This window comes from Alexandromys fortis, unplaced genomic scaffold (assembly GCF_014885135.2).
Source record: "Alexandromys fortis isolate MF-2015 unplaced genomic scaffold, M_Fortis_MF-2015_v1.1 scaffold_75, whole genome shotgun sequence".
NCBI classification, from domain to species: domain Eukaryota; kingdom Metazoa; phylum Chordata; class Mammalia; order Rodentia; family Cricetidae; genus Alexandromys; species Alexandromys fortis.
Genome location: NW_026067956.1, coordinates 1,249,570 through 1,270,406, shown reverse-complemented (window position 1 = coordinate 1,270,406; position 20,837 = coordinate 1,249,570). Strand labels below are relative to the sequence as shown.

General features: G+C 46.7%; 2 protein-coding genes across 2 annotated transcripts in view; one reads left to right on the top strand and one right to left on the bottom strand.

Annotated features, from left to right (window-relative positions):
- The window catches only part of Fzd3 (frizzled class receptor 3), a 74,846-nt gene extending 72,061 nt beyond the window's left edge, over window positions 1–2,785 (bottom strand). Inside the window, exon 1 of the mRNA XM_050152350.1 lies at window positions 2,657–2,785. The gene's annotated coding sequence lies outside the window, so the exon portion shown is untranslated. The remainder of the gene's footprint in view (window positions 1–2,656) is intronic.
- A 3,859-nt stretch (window positions 2,786–6,644) lies between these two features.
- The window catches only part of Fbxo16 (F-box protein 16), a 47,753-nt gene continuing 33,560 nt past the window's right edge, over window positions 6,645–20,837 (top strand). Inside the window, exons 1-3 of the mRNA XM_050152371.1 lie at window positions 6,645–6,838; window positions 11,372–11,507; window positions 20,618–20,653. Of these exons, the coding sequence (XP_050008328.1) occupies window positions 11,409–11,507; window positions 20,618–20,653 (135 nt within the window). The 5' untranslated portion in view covers window positions 6,645–6,838; window positions 11,372–11,408. The remainder of the gene's footprint in view (window positions 6,839–11,371; window positions 11,508–20,617; window positions 20,654–20,837) is intronic.

The following is a 20,837-nucleotide window of genomic DNA, read 5'->3' as shown; positions in this document are numbered from 1 at the left end:
CTTAACAAGATCGTATGCTTCATAAGCTTTGACTAAAGTATTATTCTGAGACGTAATTAGGGGGAGACTGGAATGTGTTAAGCTCATTCCCTGAGTTACAGTCTTCAGAAGCTTCATTTACTGTGCATTACCTCGGTTCACCAAAGCCAGTGGTTCCCAGGATGATAAACCGGAAAGGAAAGAAAGTCCATTTCTGACACAAGCTAAGTCTTTGGGAGCCAATGAAGAGTTGTTGTACCCAGCCTGACGAAAACACCATCACTGAAAACTCATTTTCCTTCATCAGAATCTTACTATATCTGTGCAACCTCTACTGAGTGAAAAAGAAGGTAACAATGTCCTGAGAACTGTTGCCTACCACCTGACTCCTCAGAAAAATAGCATCCACAGAAGCATCAGTATACTAATATACTCAGGTTTTTGTTTGTTTGTTGGAGACAAGGTCTCTTTATGTAGTCCTGGATGTCCTGGAACTTGCTATGGAAACCAGGCTAGCCTTGAACTCACAGAGATGCTCCTGCCTCTGCCTTCCAAGCACTAGGGATGAAGGTGTGCGCCACCACACCTGATCTCACACTCAGAAGTTTAATGTACAAAATTATTGCAGAGTTTTAGCAACAAACTAATATAAAACATAAGTTGGGTGGATTCCCAAACCCCAGAGGTAAACCTGGGAAACAATCTTTTGTAAGCCAAAAACAAAACAAAACACACACACACAAACCTCCACTCATCTTAGATGATCAAGGTTTCATGCTGTACTATACAAAGAATGTGCACATCACTATTAAGTTTCTCTCAGCCTTTCTACTTCAAATATCTCAAGCATGAAACTCCCAAGAAAAATTAACCTGAATACCCAAAACAGAAAATAAAGTTCAAAGAAATATGGAGAAAGAATAAAAGGGTCAAGGACGCCAGAGTCCCCCCCTTTTTTTTTATCATTATTAATGGAAACTGGTTAGCTTCCAAGGAGATGAGGCACACACTACCACCAGATTTGGGGGGGGGGGATGAAATAGAATAATAGACTTTATTTAAAAAAATACCTATTTTCCTAAGAGTTTCAAAGCACTTGGGAGCAGAGTGCAACACTACACATTGTTTTACTAAGTCCAGCGAAGCATGGAATTTGCTGCAACTGGGTTACAGTGTATCTTCCTTTTTATCCTTCCAAATATTTACACTTCTTTCATTGGCTCCTTAACTCTGAATATTTTTACCTTATGTTGTCTGTGGTTTGATACAGTTCAAGTCAATGGGTTCTGTTTCCCAGGGGGGCAGAGGATATTGATTTGTTTCCAAGTTGGCATGGGAAGCATTGTCTAGAGATCTCCCCACCTTTCTTTCTGAGAAAAGGGGTTCACTATGTAGCTAGGCTATTCTGTCCTAGAGCTTGCTGCGGTGACCCTCCTGCTTCAGTTCCCGATTGCTGGAATTACCAGCGTGAGCCATCATGCATGACTTCTTAATACAGAGCTCAGGGTGTATCCAGTCCTCTTCTGGCCCACTATGCCACCAGCATACCACCGAGGACCAAAGAAGGCTGAGGAGGGAGGTCACATCCTGAAGCCCAGCTGGGTCTTTGTTTCCTTGCTCTCATGAACTGGCTTTACAAAGTAACCCAATTCCCATCAACAAACATTCCAGATGTACTGAAAGGACTTTTCTACGGGGAGATTTTGAGCTGGTGCGTCTGTTCAGCAGCCCAAGAAATTCAGAAGGATGCTAAAAATTCCCATGTTTCCTTTACACCGGGCGAAAACCGGAGACCTCTCGGGTCTTGGCATTTTTCAACTTTAAGTCTCTTCTGCCTAATTAACGGCATGCGCTTTTGTTCTTTTTCTACCCACAAAAGGGAAGGGAAAGGATAAGAAAAGGGGAGGAGAAAAGATAAACGGGGGTTAAAAAGCCCTCTTTTCTTCCCTTGAGGAAGCCTACCTCCTAGAGTCCCAAGATAGAAGACGCCTATGGGATGTTTACAGTCTTAACGTCACCCTCATCTCAGAGCCTTTATTCCAGAGGCCACCAACTGCTCATCATCCAGCTGTGGCATCCCAGGGCAAATCCGGCGACCCCGAGTCACCACCACCGGGGCAGCCGGGGAGTGCGCGGAGAAGGGAGCCGCCGACTTTGCAAAGTGATGGGCAGCACGGGGACAACTTTTGGGCGTTGGGTGGCAGGGGTCGGCCGGGGGCTGCTGGGAAGCAAGCAAGCAGCGGCGCCAGAGCCTGGCGCATCGTCCTCCCGCCCACGCCCCCGCGTCGCCGAGCGCAGAAACCGGCTCGGGCCGGCCTCGTTCCCTGCAGGCGGCCGGCGCGGGGGACCCTCCGCGTCCACACTCGCACAGGTTGCCCGGCGCGGGCGGGACGTACCGGCCCCGCCACCTTCCCGGGGCATCCCTACCCGGCACGGCTGCGGCCCCGAACTCCGCGCCGCCCACCCCGACCCCTCTCGGGCCCGGCACCTCGCCAGCCGTCGCTCCGCGCCCGCCTCAGCAGCGCCGGCCTCGGGCTTTTGTTCGGCCGCGACGCGAGCGGCGAGCGCCGCCTGACGAGGGGCGGCCGGGCTAGGGCGGGCGCCTCAACGCTTTCTGCACGCTCCGCTCCCCTCCCGTCCTCCCGGCTGCGGAGGAAGCGTCGGCCCCGGGACTCACCTCCCCGGCGGCCTCCGGCTTCTCCCGGGCTGCACCGCTGGCCCCGCAGGCGGCCGCGCGTCTCTCAGGTCCCCCGAGCGGCTGAGGACCGCCGGCGCGCCGAGCCTTGGCGAGCGTCGGGGCGCGCGGCCCGGGGAGGGAGGTGCGCGCGCACGTGCCGCGCATGCGCGCTGCACCAAGTCTCCCAGCCGGAGCCTGGCTGTGCGGGGCTGACCCGCGCGTCGTCGTTCTCTGCTTGGCGTCCTAGGTGATGGTGACGCCTTGAGCTGCCGCGTCGGCTTAGTGGTTCCCAGCGCTGGAGGCGTTCATCTGAAATGTGCCTGTGCCGGCTCCTCCTTGCAAAGCCCTCCCTAGCCAAGCTCTCGGTGCGGGTCCTCCAACACCTGCTCTGAGAACCAGTGTGTCAATTTCGGGATCTCGGGGATCCGTCTGGGAGCGATCACCCGTGGCGGAGGGTAGGACCGTGTACAAGTAGCAAGGGGCACCCGGCCTGTTGCAACGCTGCACACTGACCCGCGAAGCAGGTGCACGTTGTGCGTCCTCTCCAACAAGACCTTATAAACAGATGGAGCTTATGCTTACTGGCGGCATGCCTCATCTTCCCTTTAGAAAAGGCTTCCCTCTTCGTTTGCTACATGCACGACTTGAGAGCGGAAAGATTCTTTAAAGGTCATCTAAATGCATTTTTTTTTCCCCAACAGGGGAGAAGAACGCTCAGAGGGGTTTGGTGTCTTATTTTAAAGCCACACAGCGTTTTAATGAAAGTGTCTGGGTCTAATCAATCGCGATTGTTTTCTCTTTGCCTTTCTTTCTTTTTGTCCATCTTCAACTTAGAGTTCATGGCATCATTGTTCTCTTGGTAGCTCACAGGACTGTCAGCAAACTGGTCCTGTTGCAAGGGAGTGTGCTTAGCCCTACTGACCTGTATGCTCACAAACGGTTACGATGGTAACGATGGTAACATATGGGCTAGAGGGATAGTTCTGTTGGTAAAGCGCTTGCTGTACAAACAGAAGAACCTGAGCCACACACACACCCCAACCTCCCAAAATTGAATCCTGATAGCAGGCACGTGTGATCCCAGTGCTGGGGAAGCAGAGACAGAGAGAATCCTGGGTCTAGCTGGTCACTCGGTCTAGCCTATTCGGTGAATCCCCAGTCCAGTGAGAGATTTGTCTCAAAAAAACAAGGTGAAGAGCAACCGATGAACATACCTGTGGTTGACCTCTGGCCTATAGGTACACACACACACACACAAAGTGAGACAGAGAGACATATATAATAATCTTTAAAAGATTCTTAAATGACATAGTGAATACTGAAGTCTTGTGCTCCGACATAGTCTCACATCAGGAGGTGGCCTTGATGAACCAGCATGATAAATGAAACCGGAAACAACGGTTTCCTTATTCCTTATTGACACTTATGTAGTCACATTTCAGGACAGTAACACTGACTCTTAGGGCCACAACGGTTTCCTTATTCCTTATTGACACTTATGTAGTCACATTTCAGGACAGTAACACTGACTCTTAGGGCCATTCCAGGCAAGTCGGGGTGTCGTGGGGAGCCAGTGGTGTCACTCGATGAGCGTGAGTAAAGAAGCAGGTAGCGTATGGGGGAAACCTTGTGCCGGCTTTATGTATTGCCCGGCCCCATAGCTAAAGCACCGGAAATGTGCTCCCCAGGAGCTTTCCTAGTCAATGGACACATCATCCTGTAGAAGCAGACACAGGCCACACTACTGCTCACACCGGGAGGTGGGAACGACACAGACACAATCGCAAATGTATCAATTTGACTGAGTCCCTTAAATGCAATACTTAGCAGAGAATGAGACTACAATACATGTAAGTGGCAGTGTGTCTTTTTAAAAGCGGCAAGAATACATTCCTTATAAGAGTAACACATGAAAATATCAAAAAGGAACAAGATGGCTGCACATTCATTCCGTAGCAAGGTGACGAATGGCTTTCTAGACATAGGGAAGACAATGGGATCTGTATGCAGAAAAAGCTACTACGTGTCTGGTAAACATACACAGTCATACACACACACACACACACACAGAGAGCCAACAGTAACATTTTGAAATGTCTTTTGGAGATACAGGTATTATGAAAGTCTCTAAGCTTTTGTGTCTGATACGTTCCACACAAAAGTAATGTCAATATATCAGACACTGGGCTATGTATGCATGCTCCCTCAGAACACAGTGGGAATGGGGTGACTCACAAGGAACACAGTAGGCATGGGGTGACTCATTCCCCTTTGGGGGAGCAGTCAAGATGGAGAAATTGTAGGACAGGAGACCCAGAAGGCGCTGTGTAGAGCAGAGAAAGGGATCGTCTATCAGGAATACAAACATTCAGATCCCACAGGGATAACTCGAGATGCTGCCTGTGTCTCATCACCCTCTTCCTTCCATGTCGTAACCACTAATAGAAAGCTTTTAACAAGCGGGAACTTCACAGAGAGACTCAGCCACCTAGGCATTGTTAAAACTGGTCCTTTTCTGGATTAACCCGTTTTTGAAGTCATAAATGTTAACTGGTAATGCATGGTAATTTAGTATGACATCTCTACCTGCCTCCCCCAGGCCACCCCCTCACATCCCCAAAGGCTTTGTTTATTCATTTACATACAAGCTGGTCATTTGGTAAAAAAACCACTAGCTTGGAATCCAGACAACCGAGGTTCTAATTTCAGTTTGGTCACTTACTGATCCATTGTTAACTTAGGCAAAGCACGGACCTCCGTGAGACCCACTTTTCTCTTTCCATTTAAATTGGAGACACGCAAATGCTGACGATTTAGAAGTTATGAACCATAGGGTGCCATGATGGCTGATAGGGTAAAGGCATTTGCCACCAATTCTGAGCCCTGGACCTACATGATGGGCACAATAGATTCCCGAAAGTTGTTCCCTGACCCCCACACATGGCACACACATGCCCACATGACAACGACACACACAAATAAATAAACGTAAATTTAAAACTACACTATTAGAAACAAAAATGATGAAGCATGTAGGGTTTGTAGGACTGCTTAAGTTGTAGGAGAGTCCATTGTTTCAGCAAGAAAGGCAGTGTGGAAAATTGTTATTTTTGTTTTTGGTTCTGGGGTTCATTTTTGGTTAGTCGATGCTCATCAAAATTGCCTTGCACTGTGGCTGCAGGCATGGAATTTTGAACTTCCTGAAATTCTCCAGAACTTACAATCACAGCTACGAGATCCTTGAGCTTTACCTTCGTCATTTGCACATTTCCCTGCTCAGTTTCTCTCATTAGATTTCTCCTGTGTTTTAGACAGGGGTTTGGAGCTCAGGCTGGTCTCGAACTCCCTTTGTAGCCAAAGCTGTCCTAGGACCCCTGATCCTTTTGCCTCTCTATCTTCTGAGTGCTAGGATTGCAGGCTTGAGCCACCACGCCCAGCTTCATATTTCTTTCTTTCTTTCTTTTTTTTAATCCTTGCATTCTCTGGTTCTCACTACAAGGTGGGTGCTCAGTGCATTTAACTAATTAAATGTGACTGGATTTTAAAAACCCAAATTCAGAGTTATTCTTACAACGGCATGCCATCTGCTGGTTCCCTGGTGTGTCTGTCACTCGGCTTGGGGCAGTTCATCCACGACTCCCTTTTCCTCTGCAGGTGCTTTTCTGCCATCCAACCCGTTGCAAATTCTTATTTCTTCCAATCCTCTTCCACCTTCTGGGCAGTCTTAAAACCTGTCACGCCGAGGTTTGCGTTTCAGAGCTCCCGACTGACCAGAGTAACATAACTGGGCATGCTCCGTAGGGAAGGGCTGTTTTGGAATACAACCGTGGCAAGCCTTTAAGGAACATTTTTCAAGGTTGCTGGTTTCAGGATTGGATACATTTTCCTGCCAGCATTCTATCAAGACGTGACAGCTCCTCCCACTCACCCTACAGCCACACTTTCTCTTTTTTTTATCTCCGTGCCCAATTTTGGAGCCAGCCCTCCTTGGATGCCCTGGCCAATCAAGAGACCACACATTGTTGCCTAAGAGACCCCGGATGCCAGCGACAGGATTTATAGATGGTGATTGGACTGCTGGGAGCAGTGAGGTGGGGGCTGGAAGGAAGCAAAGAAAGCTGCCCTAGCGCAGCGATGGCAACCCCAGAGCCAGAGGCTTGAAGAAGGAGGCCGGCAGCTGAGGTGAGAGCAGAGGGCAGGGCAGGAAAAAGATGGAGATTCGGAGAGAGCTCCCTAACTTCCCACAAGCCTTTCCGGGGCTCTTGGGATTGCAGGCTGCTGCAGTTTCAGTGGTTGCTCCACACCTATGAAATTAACAACCACCAATTACGTGCAGGTCAAACATTAGCTTTAAAAGGCATGCATTACAGCGCTTACTCGGTTTTTAACTGGTTGGATATAAGGTGAATTCGCATTTAAACCTACCCCTCCTCTATTTCCTGGGAGTGTGTGAAATTCCCCGCGCCTGGCAACATTACAGTGTACTGTGGGTGAATTATGTGTTAGCAGAGAAACTCAATCCTCGTCTTCATTGTAGCCTCCAAAGGAAACCCTGACGGTCTTGAGTATTTTCTCTGTGCCCGGTCCATTATGCTCTGAGTTTTGGCGTGCAATCTCACAAGGTTTAATCCTCACACTGCCCCCACCCCCCTTCTCCACCATGACATTTCTTCCTTCCGTTGAGTAACAAATACGTATTGAAGATCTTTTATGTACCTCAGCGATTGGAATGGAGATTCGCAGTGTCAGAAGAACACACAAGCCCAGAAGGGTTTCATGCTACCGTCCTTACAGCGGTCAGGCTGTCAGTGGATCTGGACAGAGTACAGGAAAAGACAGAGGAAGGCTGAAACAGTTCCAGTGAGCCGACCCAGATTTCATGTTCAGGAGTTGGGGTCCCACAGCCATTAGTGAGATTCACAGGGTTTTTTTTTTTTTTGTTGTTGTTGTTGTTGTTTAGTTAAACAGTGACTTCACTGACTGCTCCTTAAAAAACAAACAAGCAAAAACTATTGGGTGTGGTAGCACAGGCCTTTAATCCTACCATAGGGGAGGGAGAGGCAGGTGAATCTTTGTGAATTTGAGGCCAACTTGGTCTACATAGCAAGTTCCAGGTCAACCAGGGATGTGAATCGAGACTCTGTCACATAACAAAAACAAAAGCAAGGTGAAATAAAACAAAACAAATCTCAGGGCTCGGACTACAGTTCCATGGGTTAGAGGGCTCATCTAGCATGCTTGAAACCAGCACTGCATAAGTCAGGTGTGTGGTGCACACTTGTTATCCAGAGCTTGGGATGTGGAGGCAAGAGGATGAGACATTTAAGGCCATCCTTGGCTACGTAAGCCGTTTGGAGGCCTGCCTGGAATAGGGCCTTTGTTGAGTTGTTGAGTTATTGTATAACGGTGTGAACAGGAGATTTAGAAGGCTAGACCAGATCTTAGAGCATGACTCCTGGGACTGCTGCTTGGCCGTTAAACAGAGCTTGGAGCCGTATCTAGGGGATGGGGGTCCTGGCCTACTATCTACAGTTTTATCCCAAGGAACGTGAAGTATAATGACAGGCTGTCGTTAAAAGGCAAAGAGGTCAACGAAAGCACCAGCGACTTGTGTCTCTGGAAGAGGATGAGACAACCGGTCTGCTTTCTCCTGGTAGACACAGGGTCCATCCTTTCTTGTGTGTGTTGTGGGAAAACCTCTGTCTCTTGAGTGGTAGCCAGTGGTCTATTCTTTGAACTTGTGTGTGCATACAAACTATGTATACTGTTCGTCTTCAGGGGTGGAGGGGGAGAGGAAAATTGAAAAAGGATAATCACAAAAGACGGGGCAAGACACCTCCTTTGGCTCGCTTCTGTACAACCGTCACCGAGGTCTGTGCCTCCTGGCCAGGCCCACCCCCTGGAAACTACAGTTGCTCTGCAGAAAGTCTAATCAGAAGCGGTTTTCAGATCCAAGGAACCAGCGGGAAGAAAACAGCTTTGCAGGCCCTGAGGGTGTCTCTGAGCAAATCTATCTTATCTTCATTCAGAAACTGTACCCAGATTACAACGAATGGCTTGCCACACACACTGGGAAGCAAGGGAGCTTCTCAGCTTAATGCAGAGGTTTTTTTTAACCCGGGGGAAGCAGAATCTTAGCTTCCTGTGATTTTCTCTAGGAAGGAGACTCATTGCCTTTAGCTCAGAGGCTTCAGGTTTTATTTTTTTACTTATTTATTTTTTAGTTTGATTTGATCTTTCTATAACTGCCTGCCCTGTAGGAGGCTTCAGGTTTTAAGAGCTGCTGTCGTAAAAAGGCTGGGCGGGCGATGCTGGGCTCGGTGACAAATATCAGTAATCCCAGCCCTGGGAAGATAGAGGAGGTGGGGATCTTGATTTGAAGGCAGCCTGAACTTTATACCAAGTCCCTGTCTCAAGATAAAAACAAGCAGTGTACGATTTTTACCAGGGCGGATCTGAGCTTGGTGGAGGTGTTTTATATCTATTGTTTGCCTGCTCACCTGCACCTGTATTTCTGGCTGCTAGTCAACGATGCTGCAAGGAAACCATTTCCTGTGCCTTTTGAAACCTAGTGAAAACTGGAGTGACTTAGATAATTAAATATTAGGAGCCGAGAAGAGCCCACCTGTCCATCAGCCACCTTGTCAAGACCTTTTCCTCTTTTCCAAGTATCATTTTGGAGGTACACATACATAGGATTTAAAAAACTGTGCAAGACATTATTTTGAAGACGGTGTCACTCACTAAGCCCAGAGCACACCCTTTGGCTTAGACTGCCTCGCTAGTGAGCTCTGGTGTTGTCAGCCCACCATTAGTGCTAGGTTTGGGGCTCAGTGCATGACCTTTCCATCAGTACTGCTCCTCGTGTGTGTATAGCAAGCCCTTTACCGATTGGATTATCTTCCCAGCCCCATACATTCAAATTTTCTTGTTTGTAATATAAGACTATTCTACTTAAAATCCCTGCATTCTATTGTGGAGTCTCATTATGAGGAAAGATCAACCTTGTCCCCAATACCAGTAAATAAATGTTCATTAATGTAACACAAAAAAAAAAAACTGTGCAAGAGCCAGGTGGTGGCAGCTCACACCTTTAATCCCAGCACAAGGGAGGGAGAGGCAAAGCGGATCTCTGTGAGTTCTAGGTCAGCCTGGTCTCCAGGAGCTAGTTCCAGGAAGGGCTTCAAAGCTACAGAGAAACTCTGTCTCGAAAAAAAAACAAACAACAAAGCAAAACAAAAACTGGAGAGAAGTTAGGGTGCTTGGTGCTTTTGTAGAGGAGCCAGGTTCAATTCCCAGCACCCACATGATGGTTCACAACTATCCATGACACCAGTTCCGAAGGATCCAGTGCCCTCTTCTGACCTCCTCAGGCACTAGACACACACACACATGCCAGCAAAACACACCCAATAAAATAAGTAAATCTAAGAATTGTTTTTAAATTGCAGAACCAGTATTAAACACAAACTGCACAAGGTTAATTTTATAAAAAGGTTGCAAAAGCAGAAACAACTAACAAATGAAGAAGAGGAAAAGGGCAGGTCGCTTCTGGGAGGCAGAAGAGCAGGCACGGCACTGCAGTCTGCTCAGGTCGCTAATGTTACCCTCAGTGACCACCTCATGCAGAAAAGGGCAAGCCCATCTGTGACTTGGTCCAGTCACCATCTGTTGTCAAGGAAGGGACTACTGGTGGCCCCCAAATGAATAAAAAAAAAAAAACCAGCAACTGCACACCTCTAAAGTCAGCCAACCAGCCAGCAAACTGCACACCAGTGAGGAAAATAATTCCTCAAGGAAATTAACGTACCTTAATTAAAAGTAGGTAGACTGTATACCAGATAACTAAAAACAGCAGATTTCCCCCAGTAAACACATCTGTCCATCTCTAAAGGCGTGGCCTTGCCCACTACATCAGTTTACCCCTTGAGTGCGTATTAGACTGGAACTCTTTTACCTCCCTGCTAAGAGTAGAGAAGGAGAGCTAACTTCACAAAGACAAAAATTAGGTGTCTGTTTTGAGATAGGATCTCATAGGGTAGCCATAGCTGGCCTGGAACTCTCTGTGAAGAACAATGTGGCCTTAAATTCAAAAGAATCCCCCTACTACTGCCTCCCAAAAGCTGGGATGAAGGATGTGGGTTTTTTGTTTGTTTGTTTTATTGTCGTTTGTTTTAGTTTTTCCGTACAGGTTTCTCTGTGTAGCCCTGGCTGTCCTAGAACGAGCTCTGTAGGCCAGCCTGACCTCCAACTCAGAGATCCTCTTGCCTCTGCCTCCTGAGTGCTGGGATTAAAGGTATACATCACCACTGCCTAGCTAAGGGTGTGTTTTATGTTGCACTGTGACTAAATTTGAAGCATTTCCTCTTTCTGGCCAATAAACTTCGTTCTGAGCTAAGAATGACTCCGAACATCCATGATTCAGTGGTCTGATCCCTGTACAACTCACCATCTATATGATCTTGGGCAGGGTGGGTAACCTCAGTGAGCCTCATTTTTTTTTCAATGGTCTAAGTAGCTAAAACTCACAATTGCTCCACCAGCTCATTGTAAACTTGTACTGAACATACGTATAAAGTCTTTGATATAAGCAAGACTCTTGGTAAATATTCTCCCCACTCATACCCTCTTTCAACATACAAAAAAAAAGTTGTATTTTTTTTCTTTTTCTTTTTTTAGTTTTCAGAAGGTTCTATAATTCGTTTCTTCTGATAGGTGTAGTCTTTCTGATGGAAGAATACCAGATCCTTTCATGATGGCCTTTGCACCTCCAAAAAGCACTGATGGCTCCAAAATGCAGACAAAGATGAGCACCTGGACACCCCTGAACCATCAACTTCTGAATGACCAGGTGAGCAGTCAGAGTATTTTATTATTTGGGTCCTGGGGGGGGGGGGAGGTAAAGTCCTGATAATCAGAATATGAGCACAAATTGTTGAAGATGGTACAGTCTTGGAACAAAAGACAAAACAACTTTATTTGTGTCTTTGTGTGTGGACAAGACTAGAAATAGATCAGAGTTCTGCCCAAGGGAAAAGTCATTGTTCTTTCCTGCATTATCTATCCTAGGTGTGTCTTCTTTTTCCCCATCACTGGTCCTTCTTGGCGCCAACAGAATTTGAGGGAGGGGATGAAAGATGTCTAGGAGGGCTTCCCCCGAAAACCAATCCCCGGGTTTCTGGGTAAACTTTTAGTTTATCCATTTAGTGAATATATACATTTCAGCCGAGTACTCGGTGGTACTGGTGTTCTCCTGAGAGGTCTATTTCCCAGTTTAATTCTGGGGAGACACAAGGAAAATACACCCGGTAAGAAATTGCAGCAAGTGGCCGGGGTGTGGGAATGGCGGAGCTCTGGGGTATTGTATTCCTGCTTCTGTGAGTTGCAGAACTCTGATCAGTCCCTGAGCATCAGGACCACACCCGCTTGGCAACGAAACACAATCAGTTTCATTGTGTAAAACTGACCTCACTATCTTCCCTCTCCACGCCAGTCCTTCCTCCAGGTGAGAAACTCCACTTTATACCATCACGAGGCCATAAAAGTCTCCCCTTTCCCTGCCAGGTGTGGGATTGGATTCTTCACTCCAATTTACAGGCTAATAAGCGAGCCTGTTGCGGGTGGAACAAAAGGCAGTACTATCTCACAGTAAGGGACACAGGGATCTGGGCAGGGACAAAGAACTTCCAATCACAGCAGAGCTGTCAGCGTGAGCATTCCGTATCAAGCCTAAACACTGACTCTCTCCTGGTTGACCTCGGCCAGCTGAGTGATGCCCATCACCCAGATACATGCCTAGCACACGGTGGTTTTCTTGGCAGCTGAAGACCAATGAACACAGGGAATCTAATCTTCATAGTGAACAGTGACCATAAAGTCCTCCCTCTAGGCTGCCTTCCTGCAGTGTAACTTGGAAAGCAGGCCCACGTGAGGAGTGCTCGGTGCCTTCCCTTCTCAGCATGCCCAGACTCTTAGGATAGGGAAGCCGTGGAGTATTAGATCCCTACACACCGTTGCCCCCGTGTCCCATTTGTTCTCTGGGTCTCTGAGTCTTCTCTCTAGATCTAGTCAACCCAGCTCCATGTTCTCAGGTCCCTTCCTGCCGCCACCCTTGCCAGGCACAGTACAGTAACTCCCTGGCTGTTGTCACTGCGCCCGCCCACTTACTTTTCCTCTATTAAGGCTCCAGAGAGATCTTTCTAAATACCAATCCTATTAGGTGAGACTGAAAATGGGATTTACTCCAAAGAGCAAATTCCAATCCCCCACACATTCCTGAGGTCCCTTCAGGTCCTGACCCCCAGCCAACCTCCCAGCTTCCAGCCCTGTCTCTACTCCCTGGCACTTGAGGCCAGCCGGGTGAAGTCCACAGTGGCCCTCATCACCGCACTGCTTCCTGCCTCCTCTTTGCTCTTATTGCTGTTTCTAGCTTTTCCATTCAACTACAGCTCCTCCGGACTGACGTGTTCTCCTTCCCCCACTCTCTGAAGACACAGGTCTGGGTGTGGCTTCCAGAACACAAATCCAGTCCTCTCGCTGTTCTGTGTGTGTGTGTGTGTGTGCATGTGTGTGCACTTGCGTCTGTGCAACTACAGGTGTACATGTGCATGCATATATGTGGAGTCCAAAGGACTTCAGTTCTTATTCCTCAGGTATGCTTTACCTTGGTTTTTGTTTGTTAGTTTGTTTTGTTTGTTTTGTTTTTGTTTGTTTTGGTTTTGGTTTTTCAAGACAAGATTTCTCGGTAGCTTTGGAGCCTGTCCTGCAACTAGCTCTTGTAGTCCAGGCTGGCCTCAAACGCACAGAGATCCGCCTGCCTCTGCCTCCTGAGTGCTTGGATTAAAGGCGTGGGCCATCATCGCCTGGCTCTAACTTGTTTTTTGAGACAGGGTCTCTCATACCAAGCAGGCGAGGCAGGCTGAGCCTCAGGGATCCCCTTATCTCTGACTCTCCGGGGCTGGGGTTTAAACACAACAGAACTCCTTGTGTGTGTTTTTTTTGTTGTTGTTGGTGGTGTGGTGTTGTTTTGTTTTTTCCAGTGTGAGTTCTGGGGGGTGCAGTTGAGGTCATCGTATTTGCAACCACGTGTTTCATCAATTGAGCCCTTCTGGAGCTACCCATTGACTTTTATCTTTGGGCCCTTCTAGCTCCTTCCTTGGCTGGAGTTGGGCCATTGTTCCTGCAATCCTAATGAAGTGTTGATCCCTCTTGGCAAAGCCCATAGTTAATCCTGGCTCATCTTAGAACTAGGAACTTTCTCCTTCTCTAATGTGGAGCAGGAGTAAAGGGAAGAGGGTTGCGTAAGAGATTGGAATCCTGGGAAATAAAGTGGAGAAAAGCTAAAAGGGAAAAGATCTTAAAAAAAAAAAAATGACCCAAGACGGGAGAGAGAGGGAAGAAAGGAGGCCTCGGGAACAAAAGGATAGGAAGAAGCAGATGGAGCCTGGCCCCATAGTGCTGAATGAACGTATGGAAATTTTTTTCTTACTGCACAACAATTATTTATCGAGCACCTGTTGTGATGCTCGTAGCTCTCCGACAGTTTATATCACAGTTTATCCCTCCAACTTCAGTGTCAGATTTGGAAATCTGTTTTCTTTTTGAATTGTGAAGGTTTTGCACATGTGTGGAAAAGTGACTTGAGTTGAAATACCAAGTTGCTGAATGTCTTGATTTTCAGAAAGTTTTCCAGGAAAGTCTCTACCAATTTGGCCACTGTGAAGAAAGTGTATCTTAAGCCAGGCATGGTGGTATGTCCTTTAAATCCTGGATCTCAGAGGCAGAGGCAGGGTAACGTCTGTGAGTTCAAGACCAATCTGATCTACATAGTGAGTTCCACACCAGCCAGTGCTTGTGGCTGGAGAGATGGCTCCACAGTTAAGAGCACATATTACTCTTGCAGAAGATCATAGTTCAATTCCTAGCACCCACATGGGGTGGCTCATAACTTTCTATACCTCCAGCTCCAGGGAGATCTGATACTTTTGGCTTCTTGGAGCATTTGCAGTCACATGCACATACCTACACACAATCATAATTAAAATCAAAATTAAAACTCTTTTTTTAATATGTATTTATTTATTATGTATACAATATTCTGTCTGTGTGTATGCTTGCAGGCCAGAAGAGGACACCAGACCCCATTACAGATGGTTGTGAGCCACCATGTGGTTGCTGGGAATTGAACTCAGGACCTTTGGAAGAGCAGACAATGCTCTTAACCACTGAGCCATCTCTCCAGCCCCCCAAATTAAAACTCTTAAAAAAAGTATCTTCATAGTCCCCAAAGCACCCGAGTTCTTGTTGTGGGTGGGGCAATAGAGGAAGATCCTTTATTTTGGCAATCCTAGGAACTGAGCTCAGGGCCTTGTACACGTGAACCAAGGGCTCTCCCACTGATGTTCATCTCCGGCCTTGAGAAGCAGGTTTTGAGATGAGCATCTAGGAATTAACCCTAAAGAAGAGGAGAGAAAGTGTGATGGCTGTTCTTGCTTCTCAACTTGACTACATCTGGAATTAACTAAAACTCAAGTGGCTGGGAACACATGCGAGGTATTTTTTCTTAGTTAAATCATTAAAGATGGGAAGATCCATCATCTATCTAATCTGGTGCTAGCCAGAATAACATAAAGGACACAGAAGGAAGCTTGCTCTTTCTGCCCTCTTGTTCTTGCTAGCAAGTCCTTTTCTTCACTGGCATGAGAGCCCAGCTGAGACATCTAGCCTTGTGGACGGAATGACTACTGGATTCTTGGACCTTCCGTTGTTAGACAGTCATTGTTGGACTAGCTGGACCACAGCCTGTAAACCACTCTAATAAATCCTGTACAGACAGACACACACAAGTTCTGTTCCTCTGGAGCACTCTAATACAGAAGGGAAGGGTGTAGACTTGGGGACAAGGAGGAAGGGGAGCTGCAGTGCAGTCTCCATGACGGCTCCACTGTCCCCGTAGGACACCAACTGTCGTGATCTCAGGGAGGCCTGGCCATTATAGTTGACACTGCCCTCCTCCAGTGACCAGATGCTCTCCCCTCCAAGGTCATGACCTTGGCCAAGGCAGCTTCTTTGGGCTCCTGGCTGTCAACCAGCTGCCTCCCAATGGATACTAAATAAACCCCTCAGTTCTAGAAAGGATCAATACAAAATAACGAACGTGGCATGGTTTTATCCTTGTTCTTTAATGGCTTTTGTCACATTTAATGAAATTTTTTAGAGAAAATACTCATCATTCATAACTCCCATATTCAAAAATATTATTTAGTCATCTTCTTGTTTCAAATGAATTTTTTAAAATATATGCCATTGTGAGCTTCTATTTTTTAAAAAATATTTTATTTTTAGTGTGTAGGGGGGAGGGGAGAGAGAAAGAGAGAGAGAGAGAGAGAGAGAGAGAGAGAGAGAGAGAGAGAGAGAGAGAGAGAGAACACATACACAGTTGGCCATGAAGCCCAGAAGTCATCAGAGTCCCCAGACCTGGAGTTACAGTTGTGCCCAACCCTACTGGGGTGCTGGGAAATGAACCCCACATTCCACGTGAGAGCAGCACATGATCCTAATCACTGTGCCATCTCTTCAGCACCCACCTTCTTTGGGGACAGGGTATCATGTAGGCCCAATTGGCCTTGAACGCAGTAGGAAACCACAAATAACTCCATCCTTCTAATCCTCCTGAATTTACCTCCCTAGTTCAAGAGTTATAGGCCTGTGGCTCTAAGCCCCATTTATAAGAGGCTGGAGGTTGAACCCAGGGCATCATGCAAGCTAAGTAAGCAGTCTAGTGAGCTACATCTCCAGCCCTCCATTTTGTCTTTTAATTTTTGTCTTTCCCCTGTTCTGTGGCAGAACGTAAAATACATAATAGCCAAGCCAGCCTAAAATAAGAGACTCAGGGTTCTAACTTCACAGCAGGTTTTCAGCTGAGAGACTAAATTCAAATTTAGATTACTTTAAAAAAATAAAAGCATCATCAAGGTGGGCAAATGCAGCAGATTACAGAGTAATTTGGGCACTGAGGGTTCCTAGGGGAGAGTGTTGTAATAGTACCTATGTTGCCAGCCAGTGTTGTAATTAGAAGGCTCGCATTCCCCCACACGCAAAGTTAGCCATGGACAGGGATGGGCAGGATAATTGCCTTGACTCTAGCGATTATTTCGCTGTTGTATATGCATCCCAAAACATCGTGTTGGCACACCTTAAATATGTATAATTTACAAACATGAAAAGTGCGCATCCCCATTGCTTTGGTGCGTGATTCCCACGCATCCCACAGTGCCTGTAAAAAAAGGACGTTCTGGGAGGCGGCACCTCGTTGCCATCCATCGATCATAATTTAGGATTTCCAAAGTCGCTCCCTCCTCCGCTGCAGTGATGTCACCCGAGGAAATATGTAATTGCGGCGTCAACAGACTAAAATAACAACCAAGGGATTTTGACTTTAACAGCAGGCTGCGGGTAAACTGTGATATAAACAGACTGCAGCCGTCTGCGAGAGAAGAGCCATTTTAGTATTGCCATTTCAAAGAGATAGTCTGGTTTCCAGCTCCTGGAAAATGAAGGTCCTGATTGCACGTCTTTGGAGTGAAAATTCACTCTAGTTTAGGGAACGTAAGAATGCAGATCCAAATGAGGACTGACGGCAAAATGATTTGCCCCAAATTATATATATTATATAGTTTTCCTTATAAGCTATAATTATAAATTATATGTATAATTTGTTTATATATGTAATGTATTAAGGGCAGACTCAGCCAGATTGGAGTCCCCTTGACTTTGAGTCAGGATGTGTGAAGCAGGGGAGACTGTTATATTTGCTCATTGTCCCCCACCCCCTCTCCTCCTCTCTTCTGTGATCAGTTTCTCCTTGGTGAATGCCTTGTCTGTGAATGCCTGGGATTGCTTGGAGTCTGAATAGATGTTGGTTTTTCCTTTTCCTTTCACTGCTTGTGCTCAAACCCAGGGCCTCTCAGATTCTTAGGAAACACACTGCCGCTGTGCTGTGTCTCTAATCCTCCTTTTTTACTTTCTAAGACACAGTCTCATAAAATTTCCTAAACTGATTTAAACTCACTCTGTAACCTAGACAGGTCTTGAACTTGTGATCCTCCTGCCTCAGCCTCCTGAGTAGCTGTGATGATAAGCCTGTACCACCAGGTCTGGCTTGGACATTGTGTTTGCTTTAGCCTGCTGCATGACAGAACCCACTTCCCACCTCGTTCCTTTCCTGATACTTTCTGTGGACTATGCATCTCCCATCAATGTTACCATGAGCCACACCTTCAGGGAACACTGTGATGGTGCAGCCAGACCCCCTTTTGAAAACTTATTGATGATGTCAAGACCCAGTCTTCTTCCCACACCAGGCAGAGCACTGGCAGACGTTCTACAAGGATTTAGGGCTGTAGGGGTGGTAGGATCCACCTATAATCCTAGCACTCAGGATGCTGAGGCAGGGGAAGCATCAGTTCCAGCCATTTAGGCTATATAGTAAGTTCCAGCCAGGATGGAGAAGACCATATTATAGTGAAAAACCATGGGCAGAGTTAAGCTAAGTTAGTTCAGTACCAGGGTCCCTCCCTCCCTTTCTTTTCCCCATCCTTCCCTTTTCTTTCTTTCTTTGTTTTGGTTTTGTTTTGGTTTTGGTTTTTTTTTTTTTTATACAGGGCCTCTGCCTTGGCAGTGGCCTGTCCCTGTCTTTAGCTGGGGCCAATGTTATATTTGTTTTTTAAGATTTATTTACTGTGAGCCGGGCGGTGGTGGCGCACGCCTTTAATCCCAGTACTCGGGAGGCAGAGGGAGGCAGATTTCTGTGAGTTTGAAGCCAGCTTGGTCTACATAGTGAGTTCCAGGTTAGCCAGGGCTACATAGAGAAACCCTGTCTCAAACAACAAAACACAAAACCCAGATATTCTTCAGCCGCTGTGGGGCATGAGTAGAGCAGAAAGGGGAAGGGCCCTGGGCATCAGAATTGCATCAGCATGGGCGGCTTGGCTTGTGCAGGTATTGCTAGAGGAGGAGCTCCAGAAATATTGAATCCAGATTTAGTTTTGTCTCTTCTGTGTTTCCTATGTTCTCTTCTATTTGCATGTGCAATCCTGAATTTCTCTGTTGTCATTATTATGGGATCATAGCATCCCGGCGGCAGTGATTGGGGTGGGAAGAGGTAAGAGTCCTTTTTATCCTTCTCTAATATGCAAGAAGTATCTTCATGTGGGGTGTGAGATTCCTCGCACAGGAGAGCTTTGAAGCTGATCTTTCAGCCCCCATTTCAATATGCCTTTGATGACCAGAATGTGAGGGTCTGAGAGAGCAAAGGTTGGTCTGCTGGCAGCATGAAGCCAACTTCTCATCCTCCACAGTGAGGAAGGAGCGAGGTCTGCACAGCCTCTCCTAGCTGGAACGTCCCTGCAGGACTGCTCGAGAGCGGTAACATTGGTCCCCATTTGAAAGCTGACAGAGCGTGTCTGTGTTGGCGTGGGAGACACAGTCACATATGTTCATTATTCTCTCTTCCTTTCTGTATAACTCCTCCTCTGCCAGATATACCCATGTTGGTCTTCTCTTCGTATGCTCAGATCCACATATGCTCTGGGGCTCAGAAAAATATCAACCTATACTTTTACTCACACTGTTCTGTAACACCCATAAGGCCATCCATCACATCCATTGGAATGTACTGTCTCGGGTACTTGCAATATGCTATACCAGCACTCTGCTCGGATGTGTCAAATGCGTAGGACATGGTTTCTAACCCAAATAGTGTATAAGAGCAAACCTATGCCGACACAAAGTTGTAAGCCCAGAGGCACACATACAGAAATTACTAATTTTATAATGTTCATATATGTATGTATACACTGAGGACAAAAGCAGGACTGGAGAGATGACTTGGTTAGTAAAGTGCTTGTTTGGCAAGCATGGAGACCTGAGTTCGATGCCCAGAGCCTGCAAAGAAAGTTGCACACAGTAGCATGCATTTATATCTCAATGCCCAGGAGGCAGAGATAATTGGATACCCAGGGCTCACTGGCCAGCCAGTTTAGCCAAACTGATGAGCTCCAGGTTCAGTGAGAGGCCCTGTCTCAAAAAATAAGTTAGAGAGAGATTAGGGGAAGATAGGTGATGTTGTTGACCTTTGACCTATACATACACACACACACACACACACACACACACACACAGGAAGAAACAGGACTGCTCATTCATGTATTTTACAAATTCGTATATGATTAATATTGAAAAAAATTCCAGGAGCTCCATGTTCTTATTTGTCTGTGTCAGTTTATGACCTTCCAAACTTGAGACCCGAATACTCTTTACAACTCCTTTCTCCCTTCCTACTTCATTTCTCTTAAAGGGCAATTTCTCGGTGAGTCTTGGTGGTACACACTTGTAACCCCAGTTCTTGGGAGACAGAGATAGGAAGATCAGGTTGGTTGGGCCAGTTTGGGCTGTAAGTTGAGGTCCGGGCCAACCTGGTCTATAGAGAGAGACCCTGTCTAAAAGAAAAAAAGAAAAAAATGGAAGGAGGGTAGGAGGAAAGTGAGAAGGGAGAACAGGTTACTTCTTTCCTGTGAATTATGCCATGTACAGAAACTAAGAAGAGAGGCCTTGCCTAGGTTAAAAGAAAGTAAAGTGGGCTGGGAGTGTACTCAGTGGTAGAGTGCTTGCCCGGCCTGCTCACAGCCCCAGGTCTGCGTGAACCAGAAGTGGTGGCACCTTCTGTAATCCAAGCACTCTGGAAGTGGAGACAGGAAGAAGTTCAAGGTCATCCTTGGCCTACCTAGAGAGTACAAGGCCTTTTAATAAATAAATAAGTGCCCTCTCAGAAACACAACCTGTCTCTTCATACTCGGTTGAGGCGGTAAATCCCTACTCACCAATCCTTTAACGGTTTTGTTTATAGTGGGTGTCTTGAGTCATGATGCCCAAAATGACCCTATTTTCTTCTGTTTGCTGTAGGTGTTTGAAGAACGAAGAGCTCTGCTTGGAAAATGGGTAAAGCATTTAAAATTATCCAGGGCTTCTGTGGATATCTGAGTCAAAGTACTTGCCTAGCCTGCACAAGGCCTTGCGTATAATCCTCAATATCACAAGGTAGCTAGATGAAATAAAGACAAAAGAAAGAAAAAGGAAGGGAGGGAGGGAGGAAGGGAGGGAGGGAGGGAGGGGGGGAGGGAGG